The following is a 23,607-nucleotide window of genomic DNA, read 5'->3' as shown; positions in this document are numbered from 1 at the left end:
AAAATTATTAGTAAAAATAAAAAATAGTGTAATTATTCATAAAAAATAAATATTTAAAAAATTTATTTGTCAGATACAATTATCGATGTTGAAAAAACCTATTATTAAATATATGTTATTCAATCAATTTAAATTTCCGAAAAAGTTATTTGAGTTTCTTTTTTTCAAAAGAAAAAGAATTTTTTTTTTAAGAAATTAGTCGGTAACCTTACCGGAAATGATAAAGAGTTGATCAGTGATAAATTCGATATTAAACTTGATGCCTGATCAGTTGCACGTCACTTTTTTGTTATCCATTTTAAGGGGACTAACGGGAGTAACATATTTAAAATATTTTTATTGTTAAGGTGTTTGACTGAAAACTTTTTTGGGCTCGTAACCCAAGTGAAAGTTTTGGTATTGTACAGTGGCGAGCTAAATCATTAATATATTGAGCTCAATATATAATGAAGCATGTGTTGAAGAATCTGCTACATCCATCCACTAGAAGCTAAATAAATTTGTATTCAAATCTTTTCTATAGAGTTTAGTGATAAGACTTCAGAAGTACAACAGACAACACATAATTTGCACGACTAACCAAAACTTTCAAAACTTTCAGTTTTCACAAATTTTTACACTAATTAGAAATACACTCATATAGTATTCAAAAAAGTATTAATATCATCAACAATCACACACCCTTAAATTTAGTTTAAATAATTAATGTATATGATTTTGATAGTGGGTGTTCGTCTCGAATGTTGAAGCATTTTAATAAGTTGGGTTTATCTAAGTGATCTTTAATCGTTGGTGCCTTCTTAATTTTTCCACATACTAAAAATCTATACAAATTTGATATTTGATTTGAATGAAGTGGATAGGATGGCTCTTCTAAAATTATGACAGTTGAATCATTCTTAAAAATTAAATGGATTTTGATGCATATTTAGGGTGATTTGATCAGAACACAATACGTAGGAAGGCCTATTCGCAGTACAGTTAATAAAAAAGGGGAAAATGTGGAATTCGCAGCCTAATAAGAATTAAGACTTTTAGGGTTATGGTGGACTTCACAGTGTGTGATATATTGCAAAAGAAGAAGTACTACACCACTTATGGCACACAGAACTTCGAGAATTAAGGAAAACAAGTTTAAACAAAGATTCTATGGTATAGGCTTATAAAAATTCGTCACACATTTAGGTCCCACATAATGTTTTAAGTGGATATGTTCATGTTAAGTTATTGTGTACTTCTAGGAAGATAATTAAGATGTAAGGAAAGATGGTGTGTATGGTGGAAGAGTGGAAAAATTGTAGGTTACTAATGATCTAACACAAATTGCATCTTAATTTGTAACGCAAGTCATGGTCAACAAGCCGGGAAGAGCAATAGTACGGTCCGATAAGAAGCGAAAGAGCAAGAAGGATTGAAATGATGAATTCCTTTCCTAATAAAGAGGGTTTGCTTTTGATAAGGGCCTTTCTTGGTTGTAAAAGAAAGTAAATAATTGCACGGAAGGGCTTTAGCATCCTGTTTCCAGAGTTTAGATCATAAGCCCAGATAAGCTATATAAGCACATCGGGGTTTAGAGATAAAACTGCTAACTTTGCACAAAGAAGAGAAGAAGTGATGAAGGCAGCCCCTAGACTTATTGTTAAAGTCAATCATTCTACAAAATTTAAATTGTCTAGAATGGCCTTATCAAAAAAATTAGTCAAGAATGGTACATATGGTAAACATAGAATCACTCATTTGCATATCTACAACCCCATACAAAGTAGTCTAAAGTTTTTATAAAATTAATTTACAATTCTCTCTTATATCAATTGATTTTTTTGAAAAAATTAGCAAAAAAAGATATTATTTTTTAGAAAATTAGATTAATAACATTTACTTGTTGAAAAGGGTCCAAAACTAGAAAAATAGAGATTATGTTGCTAGAGTTATTGAGCTAATAATACCAACTTCAAAAGATTGTTACTTTTATAAAACGTGTCCTATATGTATATACTTTTACAAATACTTTGAAATTGAGAGATTTAAAAATTACATAAATTATAAAAAGTTGTAGCAAATATATTAAAATCCATATTTTTTAGTTTAAAAATCCTCCAATACATTGATATTACATTTAAATTTACAATTCAAATCTAATGTACTGGAATTTTTAATATTTTTGGAATCCTAGTGGAATACCCAATATTTTCAAAAACAATTAACAAATCTAATCTAAGGTTAAGTTATATGTAGACCACTTTTTTTGGAGACCTTGGAGACCACTTGTGTTCTGCAAGTTAAATGTTGCATAAAAAATTGCAAAACATATTATTTTGTAAATCATGCTCTACAAAGATCTTTATTTTATTCAAAATCTTGAATATCATATATGTACTGCATGTAAAATATAAAATATTACAAAAATACTTTATTCTGCAAAACATGTTAAGTTTGCAGAACATTTGTTCAGCTTGCAGAACATACACATTTTACTTAGGGTGAGTTCTATGGAGTCCACCTTTTTATCGGAGTCCTCGGAGTCCATCTACGTTCTGCAAATAAAATATATTGTAAAACGTGTTATTTTGCAAAACATGTTACACAAATAGCATAACTTCAACAAAATCATGCAAATCTCATATATTTACCGTACAATATGTATGTTCTGCAATATGTTCTGCAACATGAACATTTATGTTCTGCAAACTAAACATGTTTTGTAGAATATATATTTTTGCAATGTTCTGCTTGTAAAATGTATGCAATCTACAAGATTTTTGATAGAATAGTGATGTTTGTCGAAAAATAATATGTTTTGCAATATTTTAAGCTATATTTTACTTGCAGAACATATAAGGACTCCGAGGACTCCAATTAAAGGTGGACTCCATAGAACTTTACTCTTAAACTTAAATGATCTTCAATAATTTTAATGAATTAGTGATATTCGTAGAACATACTTTACAAAATAATAAATTTTATAGTGTTTTGATTGCAGAACATATGTGGTCTCCAAGGTCTCCGATTAAAAAATGGTCTCCATAGAACTTTTCCATCTAATTGAATACGACAAGATTTTCTAAATTTCTTAAAATATAATTTAAGTAAATATGAATATCTTTAACATCCAAAAAGATCATTTAAAATCCCCTCAAATACACCTACTAAGCATCCCTTTTAGAATATTTTAGGCCCGTCAATATATTTATACCCCTATCTACAATAACCATTTACACTTCTCAAAACAAATAACATATACACAGTTTTATGCACAATCAGTACAAGATGAGAAAAATGGCACCACCTGAGTACCAGATCATGAACTTAGACATAGATTTGGTCATCATCATCTTCTCCTTACTCTTGAATGATAACTTCATAGATTTTGCAAACTTCTTTCACATATGGGTATTCTATCAAACTCCAAAACATATATCTATAATCCTACAACATATAGATTGGTCAATTATCCATATTCATGAAAGTAGTTTAAACCCAATTTCCCAACACAAATTCTCCGCCTTCGTTAAAGACTGCAAAACCAGAGGTATAAATCATGCACTGTGTTATGATGCCTGTAAGCATCTTCTACAAAGGAAAGATCCTGAAAATAACCTATACATCCTTCGACAACTTTCACACAACCATTTCCTTTCATTTCTAGCATTTCATGTATTCAGCTCAATATCTAATGGAGCTTGTGTTGAAGAATCTGCTACATCCATCTACCATAGACTAAAGAATTTCCAGTTCAAATCTAATTTACAAAGTATGGTGATAACGCTTCAGAAGTACACCAGGCAGCACAATCGAGGAAGCTGGAATGCAGTTCAACCATTCACCCCACTCCCTTTATGGTGTCGATTGGGTAAGGAAAGGATAAGAACACATTTCTATTTCCATGGCTGGCCTCCTACTTTTGAAGAAATTATCAACTCTACTTGCCCTCTCTGTTGTCTGCAGATGATATGTTACGAAATTTTCGAGGAATATCTGTATTGGTTTTAATTTTTCTTATAGTGCTTTTATGAAGTATACCATAGATATTCACTTTTTACCTAATATATTGCAAATAAATTACGGAAAAAAAATATGGCGGTGTCTACACTCTCGACTTTTTTCACAAATTTTTGGACTAACCACTCAAGTGAAAGAACATAAAAATATTCTTCATAAATTGTTTCATCTATCATATTTTTTTCTTAGAAAGCCATGTTTAAAATTTCAGATTGGTCAATTGTTGTTGACATCTAAAGCCTGAGAAAGGTAAAAGATCAGAGCATCGATCAGATTGAATTTTACGTACCTTAAAAATTTGGAAGAATTAAGAATATATCACTCGAATTTCAACTTACATCCAACCTCCGCAAGTAAAATCATGTCTTCCTAATTATGTCTACCATACGTTAATTTCCCCAAATCTAACTTATGCAAAATTCATGAAGTTTTGGTACATAAGAAAAAGCCTTCTAAACACGATTAAAAAAGGACCTGCTAGTCAAAACTGATACGTCAATAATACTTGAACACAACACTATATTAAAAAAAACATGTAAAAAGTAAGTTATAATAAATTTCATTTTATAGATTAAAATAAAGAAACCTTAGTTGAATACACACTCCACATGATTTTGCACACATTCATTCGAAACTAAATTAATGTGAGATAAAGCTAATAGTTACAACGGCAAGAGTTAATCTATACATTTCTTGTGTGGAAAGCCGCCATCTTCAGGTACATCATAAATTCATAATTTATGGGGGAGTAGTTTCTTGTGCACATAAAAGTCTAATATAGAAAAGAATTTAATTATGAGTGCACTGGTATTATATATTCGAAACCTTTTTTCATATTTGTCATCATGCGAGATAAAGACATTAATTCTACAAATATACTGATATTGTATACGATTCACAAATTTATTAACATTCGTCAATAATCATATACTCTTAAGAGTTTTAATAGTTTTAATAGTTAATGTATATGACTGTAGCACTAGGTGTTAGTTTCGAATATTGAAGCATTTTGTAAGTTTTGTCTAAGTGATCTTCAATGGTTGGTGCCTTTTTAATTTTTTTCTCATACTAAAAATAAATATTTTGATTAGATTGAAGTTGATATGATCGATTTTCAAAAAATCTGACACTTGATCCCTTTTGAAGAATTAAATGGATTTTGATGCGGATTTAAGGTGTTTTAATCAAAATATTATAATAAATCATCTTATAATTATCATACTATATAAGCTAAACCTATTTTTTACCTTCATCATAATGCTAGATAAAGACATTATTTCTTCAAATACACTCATATTGTATTCACAAGTATTCACAAAATTTTTAATCAGAGGTAATAATTACTTAATGTTAAAAATTTGGAGATATTAAGCCATTCCAAAATGTGGTATGACAACTAGACCCGGTTCTTTGGTGTAGCTTGCTGGAGTGGAGAACTAATAATTCTTCGACCTTTCAAATTTCCACGATCGTTGAAAACCGATTAATGTTTGAAAAGTAAATAATATTGAGCACTATAATACTCACAATCCATATACGAGTGCAAGTATGATAGTATGGGAGAACCGATATAGGGTATATATTTTTCTATGATTTTAAACGTGTGAGTATAGTAATATCATTTTGAAATCCATTGCCCTCTTTATTGTCAAGTTGGGACCTTGGCTTTTTGTATATTTCATGAATTGGTGTACACACATTTCAAGTGTCATTGATTCTCGTAATGATATGTCTTTGTTAACCCTCGAGCCCCTAAGTTGGTGTGCGGGGCCTTCAACAGCCTATAGTATCATGAACTATCGTTTGGATTTTTGTATATTTCTTGAATTGGCGTACACACTTTTCAAAAAATTTAAAAAAATTATTAGTAAAAATAATAAAATATCTATTTTTTAAGTAAAAGTGTAATTATTCATAAAAAATAAACATTTAAAAAATTTGTATCAGATACAATTATCGATGTTAAAAAAACCTATTATTAAATATATGTTATTCAATCAATTTAAATTTTCGAAAAAGTTATTTGAGTTTCTTTTTTTCAAAAGAAAAAGAAAATAATTTTTTAAAGAAATTAGTCGGTAACCTTACCGGAAATGATACTGAGTTGATCAGTGATAAATTCGTTATTAAACTGGATGCCTGATCAGTTGCACGTCACTTTTTTGTTATCCATTTTAAGGCGAGCTAAATCATTAATATATTGAGCTCAATATGTAATGAAGCATGTGTCGAAGAATCTGCTACATCCATCCACTAGAAGCTAAAGAAATTTGCGTTCAAATCTTATCTATAGAGTTTGGTGATAAGACTTCAGAAGTACAACAGACAACACATAATTTGCACGACTAACCAAAACTTTCAGTTTTCACAAATTTTTACACTAATTAGAAATACACTCATATAGTATTCAAAAAATTATTAATATCGTCAAAAATCACACACCCTTAAATTTAGTTTAAATAATTAATGTATATGATTTTGATAGTGGGTGTTAGTCTCGAATGTTGAAGCATTTTAATAAGTTGGGTTTATCTAAGTGATCTTTAATCGTTGGTGCCTTCTTAATTTTTCCACATACTAAAAATATATACAAATTTGATATTTGATTTGAATGAAGTGGATATGATGGCTCTTCTAAAATTATGAGAGTTGAATCATTCTTAAAAATTTAATTGGATTTTAATGCATATTTAGGGTGATTCGATCAGAACACAATCCGTAGGAAGGCCTATTCGCAGTACAGTTAATAATAAAGGGGAAAATGTGGAACTCGCAGCCTAATAAGAATTAAGACTTTTAAGTTTATAGTGGACTTCACAGTGTGTGATATATTGCAAACGAAGAAGTACTGCACCACTTATGGCACACCAAATATTATTTCAATGCAGTATAGGTTTTAAAATATGATTTTACGGGGTGGTTTTGGTCAATTAAATTTTATCATATTAAATAATCAAACTTAACGATCCAACCGTACAGATCTATATGTTATGAAATATAAGAGCCTTGCTAAAAGTTTAATATTTTTTTAATTTATTTATCTTAGTTATTATAGGAAAAAAAATCAAACTTCCGTGGGATTCAATCCGTGGAAATAAAGACCCAAATGCCACAGATTTCTATATCCGTAGAATTCAAACTTCCGTGGAATTAAATATCTGTCACATTTATAGCCTATTCCGTGGTATTTATATCGGCTGAATATGTAAATTCGACTCACGTAACGGTAATTACTTTCCTTATTTTTTTAATATTGTTTTGCATTATAGGATCAGTGGTATTTATAAATTCCACCGAATTCAGTCAAATTAAAATCTTCCAAAATAGAAACCCTACTGCCACTTTGTTTCACTTTTTTCTTGTGGCCTCCTTTCTTCTCTATTCTCTTATCTCCTTCCACCATTTCTATTCTAGTGGAGTTTCATATAACATCAAGTAAGTATAATTTCTTACTTCTAATTAAGCTTAATGTGATTATTGTTGTTTTATTATTATAATCGTCTTTAAATACTTGATTGCGATACAATTGTATTTGGGGATCTTGATGTTATTCATGGAATTTACATAATTTTGAGTTTTCACTAGTTACATTGTTTAAGTTATTGAACTTATTATTAATAGTTACATAATGTTTAATCACAATATTCATGAATTACACATCTACATATTTTCTTGTTAAAATTAATTTCATCCTTTATTTTTATGTATATATAGAATAGTTAATTTCACTTGTTCTTAATTATGTTTGGGACACTAGTATGATTACTAATAAATTTTGTAAAAAATATCTTACAATTTTAAATTTGAAAAATTTACTTTTGACATTTATAACCTACTAAATTATGTGTAAATTTTGTAGATGACATCCGATCGTAGTTGGATTGGTCGTAGTCGATTTGATACATGGAAAAATATATTCGAAGATTATAAAAAAGGTGTAGCAAGTTTTATTAAATTTGCAAGTGAACATGTTGAAGATGATTCCAATATCATAAGATGACCATATCAAGAGTGTGAAAATAAACTTTGGAAAGGTTATGATGATGTGACATATGACTTATATCGACATGGCATTATGGAGTGGTATACTAAGTGGGATTTGCATGGTGAGAAGAATGTGAGACATGTTGAGGCCGGAACAAGTTCGTGTAGTATTGGTCAAAGAGATGTTGATATGTACGACGTAATGGATATGTTAAGAGACATTGGAGAAGCAAATAGACATTTGGAGGATTTGGAGGAGGAACCAAATGCATCAGCAAAAGATTTTTACAAGATGTTGGATAGTGCTTCCGAACCAATTTATCCAAATAATACCGATTTTACAGCATTGTCATTTGTAAACAAGCTGCTTCATTTCAAGAACAAACATAATTGCAGTAATAATGGGTTTGATGAGTTGCTTAAAATCATTACATCAGTTCTTCCTCCTGGCCATAAATTGCCACTTACTTACTATGAAGTAAGGAAGATGATAAAAGGATTACACATGAGATATGAGAAGATTAATGCTTATGAGAATGATTGCATTTTGTTTTACAAGGAAAATAGTGAGAAAACGCATTGTGACATATGCACTGTAAGGCAATATAAGGCACAAAAGGATCAAAAAAAAAGATCCCAAAAAAGATCTTGCGTTATTTTCCTCTTACAGAGAGACTGCAACGTCTATACATGAATAAAAACACCGCAGAATGTATGAAGTGGCACCACAATAGAGTTGTAGTTGATGGTCAGTTATCTCACCCGGCGGATGGAGATAATGAATGGAAACAATTTGACCGTAGATTAACAAATTTTACAGAGGAAATACGGAATGTGAGACTTGGCCTTTCTGCTGATGGATTCGATCCTTTTCGTGATTCACATGCAAGGGAATATACAGTTTGGCCCGTTGTGGTTGTAGTTTACAATCTTCTCCCATCCATGTGTACAAAAGCTCCATACATGTTTATGCCTCTTCTCATTCTCGGGCCAAATGATCCTACAAAAGATTTTCATGTTTATCTTCGACCACTAATTGATGAATTGAAGCTATTGTGGCGGAGAGGGGTGCAAACATATAGGTTGACTTTCCTGATGTTTATAATAGGTCATCAGGAATAAATTTTATGATGAAGGCAGCATTGATGTGGACAATTAGTGACTTTCCTACACTTGGCATGCTTAGTGGATGGTCGACTAAGGGTAAGTTGTCATGTCCAGTATGTATTGGAGGTGTCAAAGCCAAACATCTTAAGCATGGTGGTAAACCTAGTTTTTATGGCACTGCTCGATATTTCTTAGAAGCAGATGACCCATTGAGAAGGAACATAAAATTTGGAAGTAGAGAGACACGATCAGTCACTTCTCGATATTCAGGATTAATTGGAAAGACCCTTTGTGAGGAGATTCGGTTTCCTCCCCCTGGAAAGACAATCAGAAGAAAACCAAGGGATTATGATGTAACACATAATTGGACATACTTCTCTCCATTTTTTAAGCTACCGTATTGGGAGACACTCAGTCTTCGTCATAATATCGACGTCATGCATACGGAAAAAAATATCTTTGAAAACATCTTCTTCACTTTGTTGAATGTTAGGAAGAAGACCAAAGATAACTCGAAGGCAAGGAAAGATTGTAAAGAATTAGGTGTACATCGTGAGTTGTGGATTCAAGATGGTGACACAATGCCGAGTGCTCCTTATGTACTTGAGAAAGAACAAATCCTCAAATCGTTCAAGTGGACTGAAGAATTGGAACTTCCAGATGGGTATGTATCAAATATATCCAGGTGTGTTAATTATGAAAAATGCACCATGCATGGGATGAAATCATATGATTGCCACGTTTTCATGCAAAAATTGTTGCCTATTGTTTGTCATGACTTATTGCCGAGGAATGTAGCTGATGTTCTTATATTGAGATGTCTAACTGTTTCCAAGATTTATGCTCATCCAACTTGAAATACACGGATCTTGAGAAGATGGAAATTGATATAGTGAGGATATTTTCCAAACTTGAAATCACTTATATTTCAGGTTTTTTTTATTCGATGGAGCATTTGCCGGTTCATTTGGCTACAGAGTGTAAGTTAGGTGGTCTAACTAATTTTCGATGGATGTACTTTGTTGAAAGATTTTTGCACGACTTGAAATTGAATGTAAAAAATAAAGCTCGGGCAGAAGGTTCAATGGCAGAACGATATATTGAGGAAGAATGTGTTCACTTTTGCTCATTATATTTCGAATCCAAAGCCAAGACAGTGCATAATCAGTTACGTCAAAATGAGGCATCAAAAAGCTTATTTGATCCTAACTTGTTAGAAGTTTACACATACCCAACATACCCCATGCTTCGGACCGGATTTAGAATTTTGAGCGATGATGAGCATAAACTTGTGACCTACTATATTCTAATTAATTCTCCAGAAGTCGGAAAATTTTTGCGGTATTATTTCTCAACCTTACTTAAGTAAATCTAAATTTACTATATATCTAGTCAACTAATTTTAGTTTTTTTAATATTTTTTAATTTTTATAATAGGGGATTCCAAAGGTTAGTGGATAAAGAACCTCCTGATTTCAATGATGCAAAAAAAGAAGAGTTTCAAAAAATATACTTCATTGATTGGTTTCGTAGAAGCGTATGTGAATAAATTTATACGTTGCACGCTTATGTATTTGTTCATATAATATAACCGCACCCTTATGTGTTTATCTTCTTTACTATTAGGTGGAAGGTGATCAAGAGCTCAAAGCTAAATTTAAAGATTTAATAAGAGGACCTATGTATGATGTTGAATCCTTTAAAGGATGCAAATGTAATGGATATAAATTCGGTTGTGCAAAGGAAAAGGAGCTCACCTCATCAAATTCCGGTGTGGTTGTTATTGGTAAAAAGTATAATAGATCATTCTTAAACTTGTAAATTGCATTAGTCTTATGTTATTTGTTACTAAATTTCATACATTTAAAATTATAGGAAGTTCATACCAAGGAAGCTTTGACAATTATTATGGACGACTACAAGAAGTACTTAAGCTCTACTATCACAATGGCAATCAAGTTGTCTTATTCAAATGTCATTGGTTTGATCATACAACACATGTAAAAGTCGATAGAAATAGGATGACCACGGTGGATGTAAAATCAAAGTTAAGAGCCGAAGATGTATTTGTGTTGGCTAGCCATGCCCATCAAGTATATTACGCACCGAGCATTACAAATCCAAAGTCTTCATGGTACACGGTCTTAACAACTAAGAGTCGACAAGTTAACGAGAATGTGGCGTCTAAGGTAAGAGTAACATCTTTCGATGATACTTTACAAAATGATGCATCAAGCGCTTCATCATCACATATCGAAAGTAATTATTCGAGAGCCCTCAAATTTTTTTATTGACTTGAGTATGTTCGAAAATGATTTCTCTTATCATGAGTACAATGAGGACAAAAACAAAGAGAAAGACGACGATGAAGAGAGGAGTATTCATGAGGAGAGTGATAGTGATCATGATGATTTGGCGTAGATTATTCTTTTGTAATTTTAAATCACTAGTTCACATTATTGATATTTTTTTTGAAATTAATATATAAGTCATATAAAAATATTTGTGTAATTGTGATTAAGAATTTCTTATTTTCCCAGTATTGAGAATGTTGAATTTCTGTAATTGAGAATGTTGAATTTAATTTTATGCTGAACAAAGAGGTTAGTCAGTAGCTTCTGTTAGTTTTTGTAAATTTGTAAATATCTTCGACCGAATTCAGTGGAATTAGAACAGAGGACATGCCGGTTATTTCCACCAACTTCAGTGATATATTATAATGGGCTGGGTAATTTAGATTATGGGCCGGGTTATCAACTGATATCAGTCGAACAAAAGCAGTAACATATATACATAGGTTAATCAGCTCTCTTTTTCTTACTTTTCACCTCTTTCGCCGTTGAATACAATCTCAAAGTTGTTCTATATAAAATGGAAGTTGTTCTAATACTCACTTTCTTAGCACTATTTCGGGTATCTGAGGTATTCATTGTTGGATTTTGTTTAATCTAAACATATTCAAATAATATGTCAGTTGGTGTGGAATTAGTCACCCGCACTAGCATGATTTTAGGAGCTAAATAATAGCAGTGGAGTTGTGGAGAATCTGTTTAGAATTAGTTCCTATTTTATAGCTTTCATTTACTAGTTTTATATAAGTCTGTACACTACATTATTTGAATAACAGAACTTCTATTTTTTCCCAGTTTACATACATACAAGAGTGTGTGCGTGTGTTGTGTTGTTACTAATACTTGGTATCACAGCACAGGAGATTACTAGGTCCAGAACAGCGTCAAGATGGAAACAAACAAAGCCAAAGAGAACTCGATCGGCCTGAGCTACCCGATGCTAACAAAGACGAACTATACAATATGGGCTCTCAAAATGAGAGTATTTATGCAAGCCCATGGCGTGTGGGAGGCCATTGAACCTAAAGACCCCAAGGCAGCAGTCGAATATAAGATGGACAAGCGTGCTCTAGCCGTTATTTACCAAGGAGTCCCTGAAGACATTCTATTGTCCATCGCAGAAAAGAAAACATCCAAAGAGGCCTGGAACGCAGTCAGAACAATGTCGTTGGGAGCTGATAAGGTGAAAATGGCGAAGGCACAGACCCTTAGGTGCGAGTTCGAAACTATGTGTATGAAAGAAGGTAAACAGCTGGATGAATTTTTCCTGAAACTGAACAGTCTGGTGACCAACATTAGAGCCCTGGGAGAAACGGTGGAAGAAGTTTATGTTGTTAAGAAGTTACTCAGAGCAATGCCTTCTAAATTCCTCCCAATTGCTTCTGCGATCGAACAGTTCGGTAAGGTGGAAGAAATGTCAGTCGAGGAGGTCATTGGGTCACTGAAGGCTCACGAGGAGAGATTAAAAGGAACGATAGAAACAAATCAAGGACAACTTCTATTGACTGAGGAAGAATGGAGGAAACGAGAGAGCAACGAGGGACAATTACTTCTGACTCGTGAGGAATGGTTAAAGAGGACCAATAGAAATGGGACTCGAAGTGGTGAAGAGTACCGTGCGAAAGATGGAGTTCGCGGAGTAAGGGACAAAAGCAGAGTGAGATGTTTTAAGTGTCAGGCATATGGGCATTATGCCGTAGAGTGTCGTAAGCCAAGAAGAGAAAGAGAGGTGCAAAAGGAGGCAAACCTCTCACAAATTCTTGAGGATGAGCCGGCCTTGTTGATTGCCGAGGTAGGAATAATAAAAGCAAAATCAATGTTGTTGAAGGAGGACTCGGTCATTCCAAAACTCTGTACAAACGTCGAGGGACAAAGAGACTCGCAAGTGTGGTACCTCGACAAAGGGGCAAGTAATCATATGACTGGACAACGTGGAAAATTCAAAGAGCTTGATGAAAGTGTGACCGGAAGAGTGAAGTTCGGGGACGGATCTACTGTCAATATTTAAGGAAAGGGGTCGGTTGCATTCCAGTGTAAAAATGGCGAGGAAAGAATTTTACAGGAGGTATATTCTATTCCTAATCTGTGTAATAACATTATAAGTCTGGGCCAATTATCGGAGGCAGGAAATAGAGTAATACTTGAGGGAGATTACTTGTGGGTCTACGAAGGCAATGGAAAGCTTCTGATGAAAGTGAAAAAAACCGAAAATCGGTTGTATAAAATTAGCCTTGAGGAGAGCAAACTCTCATGTTTACTCACGAAGTTGGAAGAGAATACATGGTTGTGGCATGCTCGGCTTGGGCATGTCAATTTTCGAGCATTAGAGCTTATATCAAAAGAAGAAATGGCACTGGGAATTCCAGAAATGATACAACCATTGAAGAAGTGTGAAGGGTGCTTGATGTCGAAACAGTCCAGGAGGCCATTCCCGTCCCAAGCAATTTTCAACTCGAGAAAGACACTGGAGATAGTACATGCTGATATTTGTGGACCCATCATGCCAATAACACCCGGAGGTAATCGTTATTTTTTGTTATTTGTCGACGATTATAGCAGGAAGATGTGGGTGTACTTACTGAAGGAGAAGAGCAGTGCATTCGAAATGTTCAAGAAATTCAAGGCCTTGGTCGAAAATGGAGCTGAAAGAAGTATTAAAATACTGAGGACGGATCGAGGCGGGGAATTTTGTTCGAAGGAGTTCACGGAATTTTGCGAAAAGGCTGGTATCCAGAGGCACTACACAGCCCCCTACACCCCTCAACAAAATGGGGTGGTTGAGCGTAGAAACCGAACTGTCGTGGCTATGACTAGAAGCATTTTGAAGGAATCAGGACTGCCAGCGTTTATGTGGGGAGAGGCAGTGCGACATTCGATTTATGTACTAAATCATCTACCAACTCGTATATTGAAAGGCAGAACTCCGTATGAAGCATGGTATGGTGAAAAACCAGATTTGTCACATGTAAGAATTTTTGGGTGTACAGCAGTCATGAAGGTCCCCTCGATACACACAAAGAAACTGGACGATCGTGGTAAGTTGGTTGTGTATCTCGGTAAGGAACCAGGTACGAAAAGAAATAGGCTGTATGATCCGAAAACAGGGGAGGTGCACGTAAGTCGAGATGTGGTGTTCCAAGAAGACAAATTCTGGTCGTGGGAACAAGAGCAAGTGAACGAGGTGAGTTTTCCCGGTAAGTACGTTGAGATGAGCTGTCCCATGGATACAGGAGATGGCACTGAAACAGAGCCGGAGCCAACACCCCTGCAGTCGCCACAGTCACAGTCATCAGCTCTACAATCTTCAGGTGCTGCAGTTAATTCGACGGGAGAGACAACAGATATGCCCTCTGCAGAAAGTAGTGCAGGAAGTAGTGAACCCAGACGCTACAGATCTCTAAATGAAATTTACAACGAGACGGAGGTTTTTGATATGATTGATGAACTGATTTTACTAAAGGTAGAAGGGCCAACATCCTTTAAAGAAGCAGCAGAGGAGGGAGAATGGCAGGACGCGATGAAGCAGGAATTTGATGCAATTGAGAGAAACAACACATGGATTCTTACAGACCTGCCACCCGGACACAGATCCATTGGACTGAAGTGGGTATTTAAATTGAAAAAGGATCCAGAAGGGAACATAGTGAAGCACAAGGCGCGCTTAGTCGCAAAGGGCTATGTGCAACAAAAGGGTATTGATTATAATGAGGTGTTCGCACCTGTAGCTCGTCTTGACACGATTCGATTGTTGCTAGCTCTGTCGGCAAAGGAAGGTTGGGAGGTTCACCATCTCGATGTACAATCTGCGTTTTTAAATGGTGAACTTCAAGAAGAGGTATACGTAACTCAGCCCGAGGGATTTGTGAAGGAGGGACTAGAACAAAAGGTGTACAAACTAGTTAAGGCACTATACGGACTACGTCAAGCGCCTAGGGCCTGGAATGCTAGATTGGATAAGTGTTTGAGAGAGCTAGGTTTCAAGAGATGCTTGCATGAACAGGCTGTATACACAAGATTCGACAGAGGAAATGTAGTGATAGTTGGAGTTTACGTTGATGATCTGTTAGTGACAGGCACACACAAGCGTGAAATTGAGGAGTTTAAGTTACAGATGAGTGAACAGTTTGAGATGAGTAATCTGGGTTTGATGTCGTTTTACTTGGGTATAGAAGTTAGTCAGACAGATTTGTCCACCACGTTGAAGCAATCTGCATACGCCAAAAGGCTGCTGGAAAAGACAGGTATGTTGAACTGTAACCCATGTAAATATCCTATGGAATATAAAATTGCAGTTGGACAGGGACGATGGTGGTAGGCTAGTAGATGCAACTGAATATAGAGGCATCGTTGGGAGTCTGCGATATTTGACGCATACTAGGCCAGATATATCGTATGCAGTAGGTGTAGCAAGTCGTTTTATGGAAAAGCCCACTGTCAAGCATCAACAGGCAATAAAACATATACTGAGATATGTGAGGGGCACAATCGATCATGGGTTAGTGTACAAGAACGAGAGAAATGAGAAGTTTTTGATTGGCTTCTCAGATAGCGACCTAGCTGGTGATGTTGTAGACAGGAGGAGTACATGTGGGATGTGTTTTTATCTAAATAAAAGCTTGATCTCATGGGCTTCACAAAAACAGAGAGTAATGGCATTGTCATCCTGCGAGACAGAATACATGGCGGCTACAACCGCAGCCTGTCAAAGCATCTGGCTCCAGGGACTGTTGGAAGAAATTTCTGGGCAACGAGTTGGACCAGTCATACTTCATGTGGACAATAGATCTGCAATGGAGCTGATGAAAAATCCAGTTCAACATGGAAGAAGTAAGCATATTGATGTCCGCTTTCATTTCATTCGCGAGTGCATAGAACGAGGAAAGCTGGTGGTCAAGTACGTACCTACGCACAAGCAAAGAGCAGATATTCTAACTAAGGCATTGGGAAAAGTTAAATTCGAAGAAATGAGGAAGGTGATCGGTGTCTTAACAACTAAGAGTCGACAAGTTAACGAGAATGTGGCGTCTAAGGTAAGAGTAACATCTTTCGATGATACTTTACAAAATGATGCATCAAGCGCTTCATCATCACATGTCGAAAGTAATTATTCGAGAGCCCTCAAATTTTTTTATTGACTTCAGTATGTTCGAAAATGATTTCTCTTATCATGAGTACAATGAGGACAAAAACAAAGAGAAAGACGACGATGAAGAGAGGAGTATTCATGAGGAGAGTGATAGTGATCATGATGATTTGGCGTAGATTATTCTTTTGTAATTTTAAATCACTAGTTCACATTATTGATATTTTTTTTGAAATTAATATATAAGTCATATAAAAATATTTGTGTAATTGTGATTAAGAATTTCTTATTTTCCCAGTATTGAGAATGTTGAATTTCTGTAATTGAGAATGTTGAATTTAATTTTATGCTGAACAAAGAGGTTAGTCAGTAGCTTCTGTTAGTTTTTGTAAATTTGTAAATATCTTCGACCGAATTCAGTGGAATTAGAACAGAGGACATGCGGGTTATTTCCACCAACTTCAGTGATATATTATAATGGGCTGGGTAATTTAGATTATGGGCCGGGTTATCAACTGATATCAGTCGAACAAAAGCAGTAACATATATACATAGGTTTATCAGCTCTCTTTTTCTTACTTTTCACCTCTTTCGCCGTTGAATACAATCTCAAAGTTGTTCTATATAAAATGGAAGTTGTTCTAATACTCACTTTCTTAGCACTATTTCGGGTATCTGAGGTATTCATCCCTGTTCATCATCGCATCAAATATTTTGGTGCCTATTCGTATGTACTATTATGTGTATATAGGGTTTTGTCTGTAAATTAACTTGGGCGTTTGTATATACTTGACTTTAGGGGTTTTGTGTTTACTTGATTTTAGTGGTTTTGTAAATACAAGATTTATGAGTTTACAAATTTAGGGTTTTACATATTTTTTATTTTGATTTCTATCCAAATTATGGTAATTAATAATGTCAAATTTTAAGAGTAAGTATGGGTTTATACTTAAGAGTAGAGTAGTTAACTATCTTACATGATTTTGTTTTCAGGGTCCCGAGTGTGAAGCATTTGTGAAGGTCGCAACTTCAGACAATGAAATTCAATTTGCTCAAACAAACAGCAACAAGGTTGCCAGAATTTTATTCCCAATTATTAAGGCACCATATCATTTTCTTGGCCTGGTGAAAAGCGAGCAGGAGAAATTTACAAGTCTCGGTAGGTGGAACATTAGTTATTGGTTTTGATTTTGCTATCGGCTTTTCAAACTATGTATATAGGTCCATTTATATTTTACATTCATTAAGAGGTTGATGCTTTCTCTCTGTTTTGCAGAAAATGCTTTTAAAGTGGGCAAAAATCAGTTTTTAGATGATAACAAATTCGTGTTAGTTAGGCTTCTGACTAAAATCAACTTTGCTAGAGTGTATTCTAGTTCAAACAAACTACAGGTCGTTTGTGTTTTCTCTTAGGTTGTGCCATTGCAACTATAATTTTTTTTAATTTCCTTTTCCTCCTCTAATATTGTATTTTGTGTTACAATTTTGGTATCTAGGTTATACATATTTATATACTTATAATAGATTTTTGTCCTTATATAATGTCAACACTTAATTTCATTTTCATATCAGTTTCTTTTATATGTATTTATCTTCTTTTATGATACAGTTTCTTGCATTACTATTTGTGGTGTTTATCCGATGACAAAGACGAATCCACATATCTAAAGCTCCCAAGTTCGAACTCATCATTCCTTCCATTGATATTAGTTATTTAGGGGTAACATGTTTATCTTTTCTTTTTATCTTTGTTTGTATTTTTTTAGTAATTTTTTGTATCTGTTTACTTATATTTTAATTTTATTTGTTTTCTTATTCCAGTTTATGGCCCCCACTCATTCTGTTGTATGCACACTTTTGATATCTAGTTTATTTGGTTTTGCGGAGGCACGACCAGATTATGCAACTTCAAGCATAAGTATTTTTCTATTTTAAATTTCATATTACATACTTGTTTGACCAATTTGTTAATACCATTTATCTTTACATTTGCATATTTTATGGCAGGGTTGCTGGTTGTGGTTTTTTATTATAAATTTCATGACGGTAGGTGCTAGTAGCAGAACTTCCAGAATTAAGGAAAGCAAGTTTAAACAAAGATTCTATGGTATAGGCTTATAAAAATTCGTCACACATTTAGGTCCCACATAATGTGTTAAGTGGATATGTTCATGTTAAGTTATTGTGTACTTCTAGGAAGATAATTAAGATGTAAAGAAAGATGGTGTGTATGGTGGAAGAGTGGAAAAATTGTAGGTTACTAATGATCTAACACAAATTGCATCTTAATTTGTAACGCAGGTCATGGTCAACAAGCCGGGAAGAGCAATAGTACCCTCGGATAAGAAGCGAAAGAGCTAGAAGGATTGAAATGATGAATTCCTTTCCTAATAAAGGGGGTTTGCTTTTGATAAGGGCCTTTCTTGGTTGTAAAAGAAAGTAAATAATTGCAGGGAAGGGCTTTAGCATCCTATTTCCAGAGTTTAGATCATAAGCCCAGATAAGCTATATAAGCACATCTGGGTTTAGAGATAAAACTACTAACTTTGCACAAAGAAGAGAAGAAGTGATGAAGGCAACCCCTAGACTTATCGTTAAAGTCAATCATTCTACAAAATTTAAATTGTCTAGAATGGCCTTGTCTAAAAAAAAATAGTCAAGAATGGTACATATGGTAAACATAGAATCACCCATTTGCATATCTACAACCCCATACAAAGTAGTCTAACGTTTTTATAAAATTAATTTACAATTCTCTGTTATATCATTTGATTTTTTTGAAATAATTAGCAAAAAAATATATTATTTTTTAGAAAATTAGATTAATAACATTTACTTGTTGAAAATGGTCCAGAACTAGAAAAATAGAGATTATGTTGCTAGAGTTATTGAGCTAATAATACCAACTTCAAAAGATTGTTACTTTTATAAAACGTGTCTTGTATGTGTATACTTTTGCAAATACTTTGAAATTGAGAGATTTAGAAATTACATAAATTATAAAAAGTTGTAGCAAATATATTAAAATCCATTTTTTTTAGTTTAAAAATCCTCCAATACATTGATATTACATTTAAATTTACAATTCAAATCTAATATACTGGAATTTTTAATATTTTGGAATCCTAGTGGAATACCCAATATTTTCAAAAACAATTAACAAATCTAATCTAGGGTTAAGTTCTATGTAAACCACTTTTTTTGGAGACCTTGGAGACCACTTGTGTTCTGCAAGTTAAATGTTGCATAAAAATATTGCAAAACATATTATTTTGTAAATCATGCTCTACAAAGATCTTTATTTTATTCAAAATCTTGAATATCATATATGTACTCCATGTAAAATATAAAATATTACAAAAATACTTTATTCTGCAAAACATGTTAAGTTTGTGGAATATTTGTTGAGCTTGTAGAACATACACATTTACTTATTAAACTTAAATGATCTTCAATAATTTTAATGAATTAGTGATACTCGTTGAACATACTTCACAAAATAATAAATTTTATAGTGTTTTGATTGCAGAACATATGTGGTCTCCGATTAAAAAGTGGTCTCCATAGAACTTTTCTCATCTAATTGAATACGACAAGATTTTCTAAATTTCTTAAAATCTAATTTAAGTAAATATGAACATCTTTAACATCCAAAAAGATCATTTAAAATCCCGTGAAATACACCTACTAAGCATCCCTATGTTATGAAATTTTCGAAGAATATCTGTTTTGGTTTTAATTTTTCTTATAGTGCTTTTATGAAGTATACCATATATTCACTTTTTACCTAATATATTGCAAATAAATTACCGAAAAAAAATATGGCAGGGTCTACACTCTCGACTTTTTTCACAAATTTTTGGACTAACCACTCAAGTGAAAGAACATAAAAATATTCTTCATAAATTGTTTCATCTATCATATTTTTTTCTTAGAAAGCCATGTTTAAAATTTCATATTGGTCAATTGTTGTTGTCAACTAAAGTGTGAGAAAGGTAAAAGATCAAAGCATCGATCAGATTAAATTTTACGTACCTTAAAAATTTGGAAGATTTAAGAATATCTCACTCGAATTTCAACTTGCATCCAACCTCCGCAAGTAAAATCATGTCTTCCTAATTATATCTTCCATATGTTAATTTCCCCAAAACTGACTTATGCAAAATTCATGAAGTTTTGGTACATAAGAAAAAGCCTTCTAAACACGATTAAAAAAGGACCTGCTAGTCAAAACTGATACTTCAATAATACTTGAACACAACACTATATTAAAAAAAATCATGTAAAAAGTAAGTTATAATAAATTTCATTTTATAGCTTAAAATAAAGAAACCTTAGTTGAATACACTGCAGATGATCTTACACACATTCATTAGAAACTAAATTAATGTGAGATAAAGCTAATAGTTACAACGACAAGGGGTAAATTTATACACTGTTAAGTGAACAAAGGGAGATTATCTATATTACTTTAATAAATTAAAATCATTCTCAACAATAAAATGACTAAACTAAGTACATTTCTTGTCTAGAAAGCCGCCTTCTTCAGGTACATCATAAATTCATAATTTATGGGGAGTAGTTTCTTGTGCACATAAAAGTCTAATATAGAAAAGAAATTAAATATGAGTGCACTGGTATTATATATTCGAAACCTTTTTTCATATTTGTCATCGTGCGAGATAAAGACATTAATTCTACAAATATACTGATATTGTATATGATTCACAAATTTATTAACATTGGTCAATAATCATATACTCTTAAGAGTTTTAATAGTTTTAATAGTTAATGTATATGACTTTAGCACTAGGTGTTAGTTTCGAATATTGAAGCATTTTGTAAGTTTTGTCTAAGTGATCTTCAATGGTTGGTGCCTTTTTAATTTTTTTCTCATACTAAAAATAAATATTTTGATTAGATTGAAGTGGATATGATCGATTTTCAAAAAATCTGACACTTGATCCCTTTTGAAGAATTAAATGGATTTTGATGCGGATTTAAGGTATTTTAATCAAAATATTATAATAAATCATCTTATAATTATCATACTATATAAGCTAAACCTATTTTTTACCTTCATCATAATGCTAGATAAAGACATTATTTCTTCAAATACACTCATATTGTATTCACAAGTATTCACAAAATTTTTAATCAGAGTTAATAATTACTTAATGTTAAAAATTTGGAGATATTAAGCCATGCCAAAATGTGGTATGACAACTAGACCCGGTTCTTTGGTGTAGCTTGTTGGAGTGGAGAACTAATAATTCTTCGAGCTTTCAAATTTCCTCGATGGTTGAAAACCGATTAATGTTTGAAAAGTAAATAATATTGAGCACTATAATACTCACAATCCATATACGAGTGCAAGTATGATAGTATAGGAGAACCGATATAGAGTATATATTTTTCTAAGATTTTAAAAGTATGAGTATAGTAATATCATTTTAAAATCCATTGCCCTCTTTATTGTGAAGTTGGGACCTTGGCTTTTTGTATATTTCGTGAATTGGTGTACACACATTTCAAGTGTCATTGATTCTCGTAATGATATGTCTTTGTTAATCCTCGAGCCCCTAAGTTGGTGTGCGGGGCCTTCAACAACCTATAGTATCGTGAACTATCCTTTGGATTTTTGTATATTTCTTGAATTGGCGTACACACTTTTCAAAAAAATTAAAAAAATTATTAGTAAAAATAAAAAATATCTATTTTTTAAGTAAAAGTGTAATTATTCATAAAAAATAAACATTTAAAAAATTTATTCGTTTACAATTATCGATGTTAAAAAAACCTATTATTAAATATATGTTATTCAATCAATTTAAATTTTCGAAAAAGTTATTTGAGTTTCTTTTTTTCAAAAGAAACAGAATTTTTTTTTTAAGAAATTAGTCGGTAACCTTACCGGAAATGATACAGAGTTGATCAGTGATAAATTCGTTATTAAACTTGATGCCTGATCAGTTGCAAGTCACTTTTTTGGTATCCATTTTAAGGGGACTAACGGGAGTAACATATTTAAAATATTTTTATTGTTAAGGTGTTTGACTGAAAACTTTTTGGGCTCGTAACCCAAGTAAAAGTTTTGGTATTGTACAGTGGCGAGCTAAATCATTAATATATTGAGCTCAATATGTAATGAAGCATGTGTTGAAGAATCTGCTACATCCATCCACTAGAAGCTAAAGAAATTTGCATTCAAATCTTATGTATAGAGTTTGGTGATAAGACTTCAGAAGTACAACAGACAACACATAATTTGCACGACTAACCAAAACTTTCAAAACTTTCAGTTTTCACAAATTTTTACACTAGTTAGAAATACACTCATATAGTATTCAAAAAAGTATTAGTATCGTCAACAATCACACACCCTTAAATTTAGTTTAAATAATTAATGTATATGATTTTGATAGTGGGTGTTAGTCTCGAATGTTGAAGCATTTTAATAAGTTGGGTTTATCTAAGTGATCTTTAATCGTTGGTGCCTTCTTAATTTTTCCACATACTAAAAATTCATACGAATTTGATATTTGATTTGAATGAAGTGGATAGGATGGCTCTTCTAAAATTATGACAGTTGAATCATTCTTAAAAATTAAATGGATTTTGATGCATATTTAGGGTGATTTGATCAGAACACAATACGTAGGAAGGCCTATTCACAGTACAGTTAATAATAAAGGGGAAAATATGGAATTCGCAGCCTAATAAGAATTAAGACTTTTAGGGTTATGGTGGACTTCACAGTGTGCGATATATTGCAAAAGAAGAAGTACTACACCACTTATGGCACACAGAACTTCCAGAATTAAGGAAAGCAAGTTTAAACAAAGGTTCTATGGTATAGGCTTATAAAAATTCGTCACACATTTAGGTCCCACATAATGTGTTAAGTGGATATGTTCATGTTAAGTTATTGTGTACTTCTAGGAAGATAATTAAGATGTAAGGAAAGATGGTGTGTATGGTGGAAGAGTGGAAAAATTGTAGGTTACTAATGATCTAACACAAATTGCATCTTAATTTGTAACGCAAGTCATGGTCAACAAGCCGGGAAGAGCAATAGTACGG

At 33.0% G+C, this 23,607-nt stretch overlaps 1 protein-coding gene across 3 annotated transcripts; it reads left to right on the top strand.

Moving 5' to 3' along the window:
* The first annotated feature begins 17,054 nt into the window (after nt 1–17,054).
* Nucleotides 17,055–18,438, top strand: LOC141701539 (protein disulfide isomerase-like 1-5). Of its 3 annotated transcripts, none has more exons than XM_074505172.1 (5): nt 17,055–17,204; nt 17,518–17,683; nt 17,801–17,937; nt 18,134–18,244; nt 18,346–18,438. In XM_074505172.1, the coding sequence occupies exons 1-3, from the start codon at nt 17,154–17,156 to the stop codon at nt 17,935–17,937; spliced, it is 354 nt and encodes a 117-aa protein (XP_074361273.1). In that variant the 5' UTR covers nt 17,055–17,153; the 3' UTR covers nt 18,134–18,244; nt 18,346–18,438. The 3 variants fall into 3 exon arrangements, 2 of the variants coding, with proteins under 2 accessions (XP_074361273.1, XP_074361272.1); XM_074505171.1 differs by having other exon boundaries at nt 17,056–17,204; nt 17,801–17,916; XR_012566817.1 differs by lacking the exon at nt 17,801–17,937 and having other exon boundaries at nt 17,063–17,204.
* Nucleotides 18,439–23,607: the final 5,169 nt, after the last annotated feature.

This window comes from Apium graveolens, unplaced genomic scaffold (genome assembly GCF_009905375.1).
Source record: "Apium graveolens cultivar Ventura unplaced genomic scaffold, ASM990537v1 ctg4015, whole genome shotgun sequence".
Classification (NCBI taxonomy): Eukaryota; Viridiplantae; Streptophyta; class Magnoliopsida; order Apiales; family Apiaceae; genus Apium; species Apium graveolens.
Note: the sequence above shows the minus strand (reverse complement) of the source record. Positions and strands in the feature narration are given on the sequence as shown.

Excerpts from the sequence above, each read along its gene's own strand:
- LOC141701539 (XM_074505171.1), top strand. The coding sequence starts at position 17,154 with ATGGAAGTTGTTCTAATACTCACTTTCTTAGCACTATTTCGGGTATCT. Across the intron at positions 17,205-17,517 it reads CACTATTTCGGGTATCTGAG|GGTCCCGAGTGTGAAGCATT; the intron begins GTATTCATCCCT and ends TTTTGTTTTCAG. Across the intron at positions 17,684-17,800 it reads GGAGAAATTTACAAGTCTCG|AAAATGCTTTTAAAGTGGGC; the intron begins GTAGGTGGAACA and ends TCTGTTTTGCAG.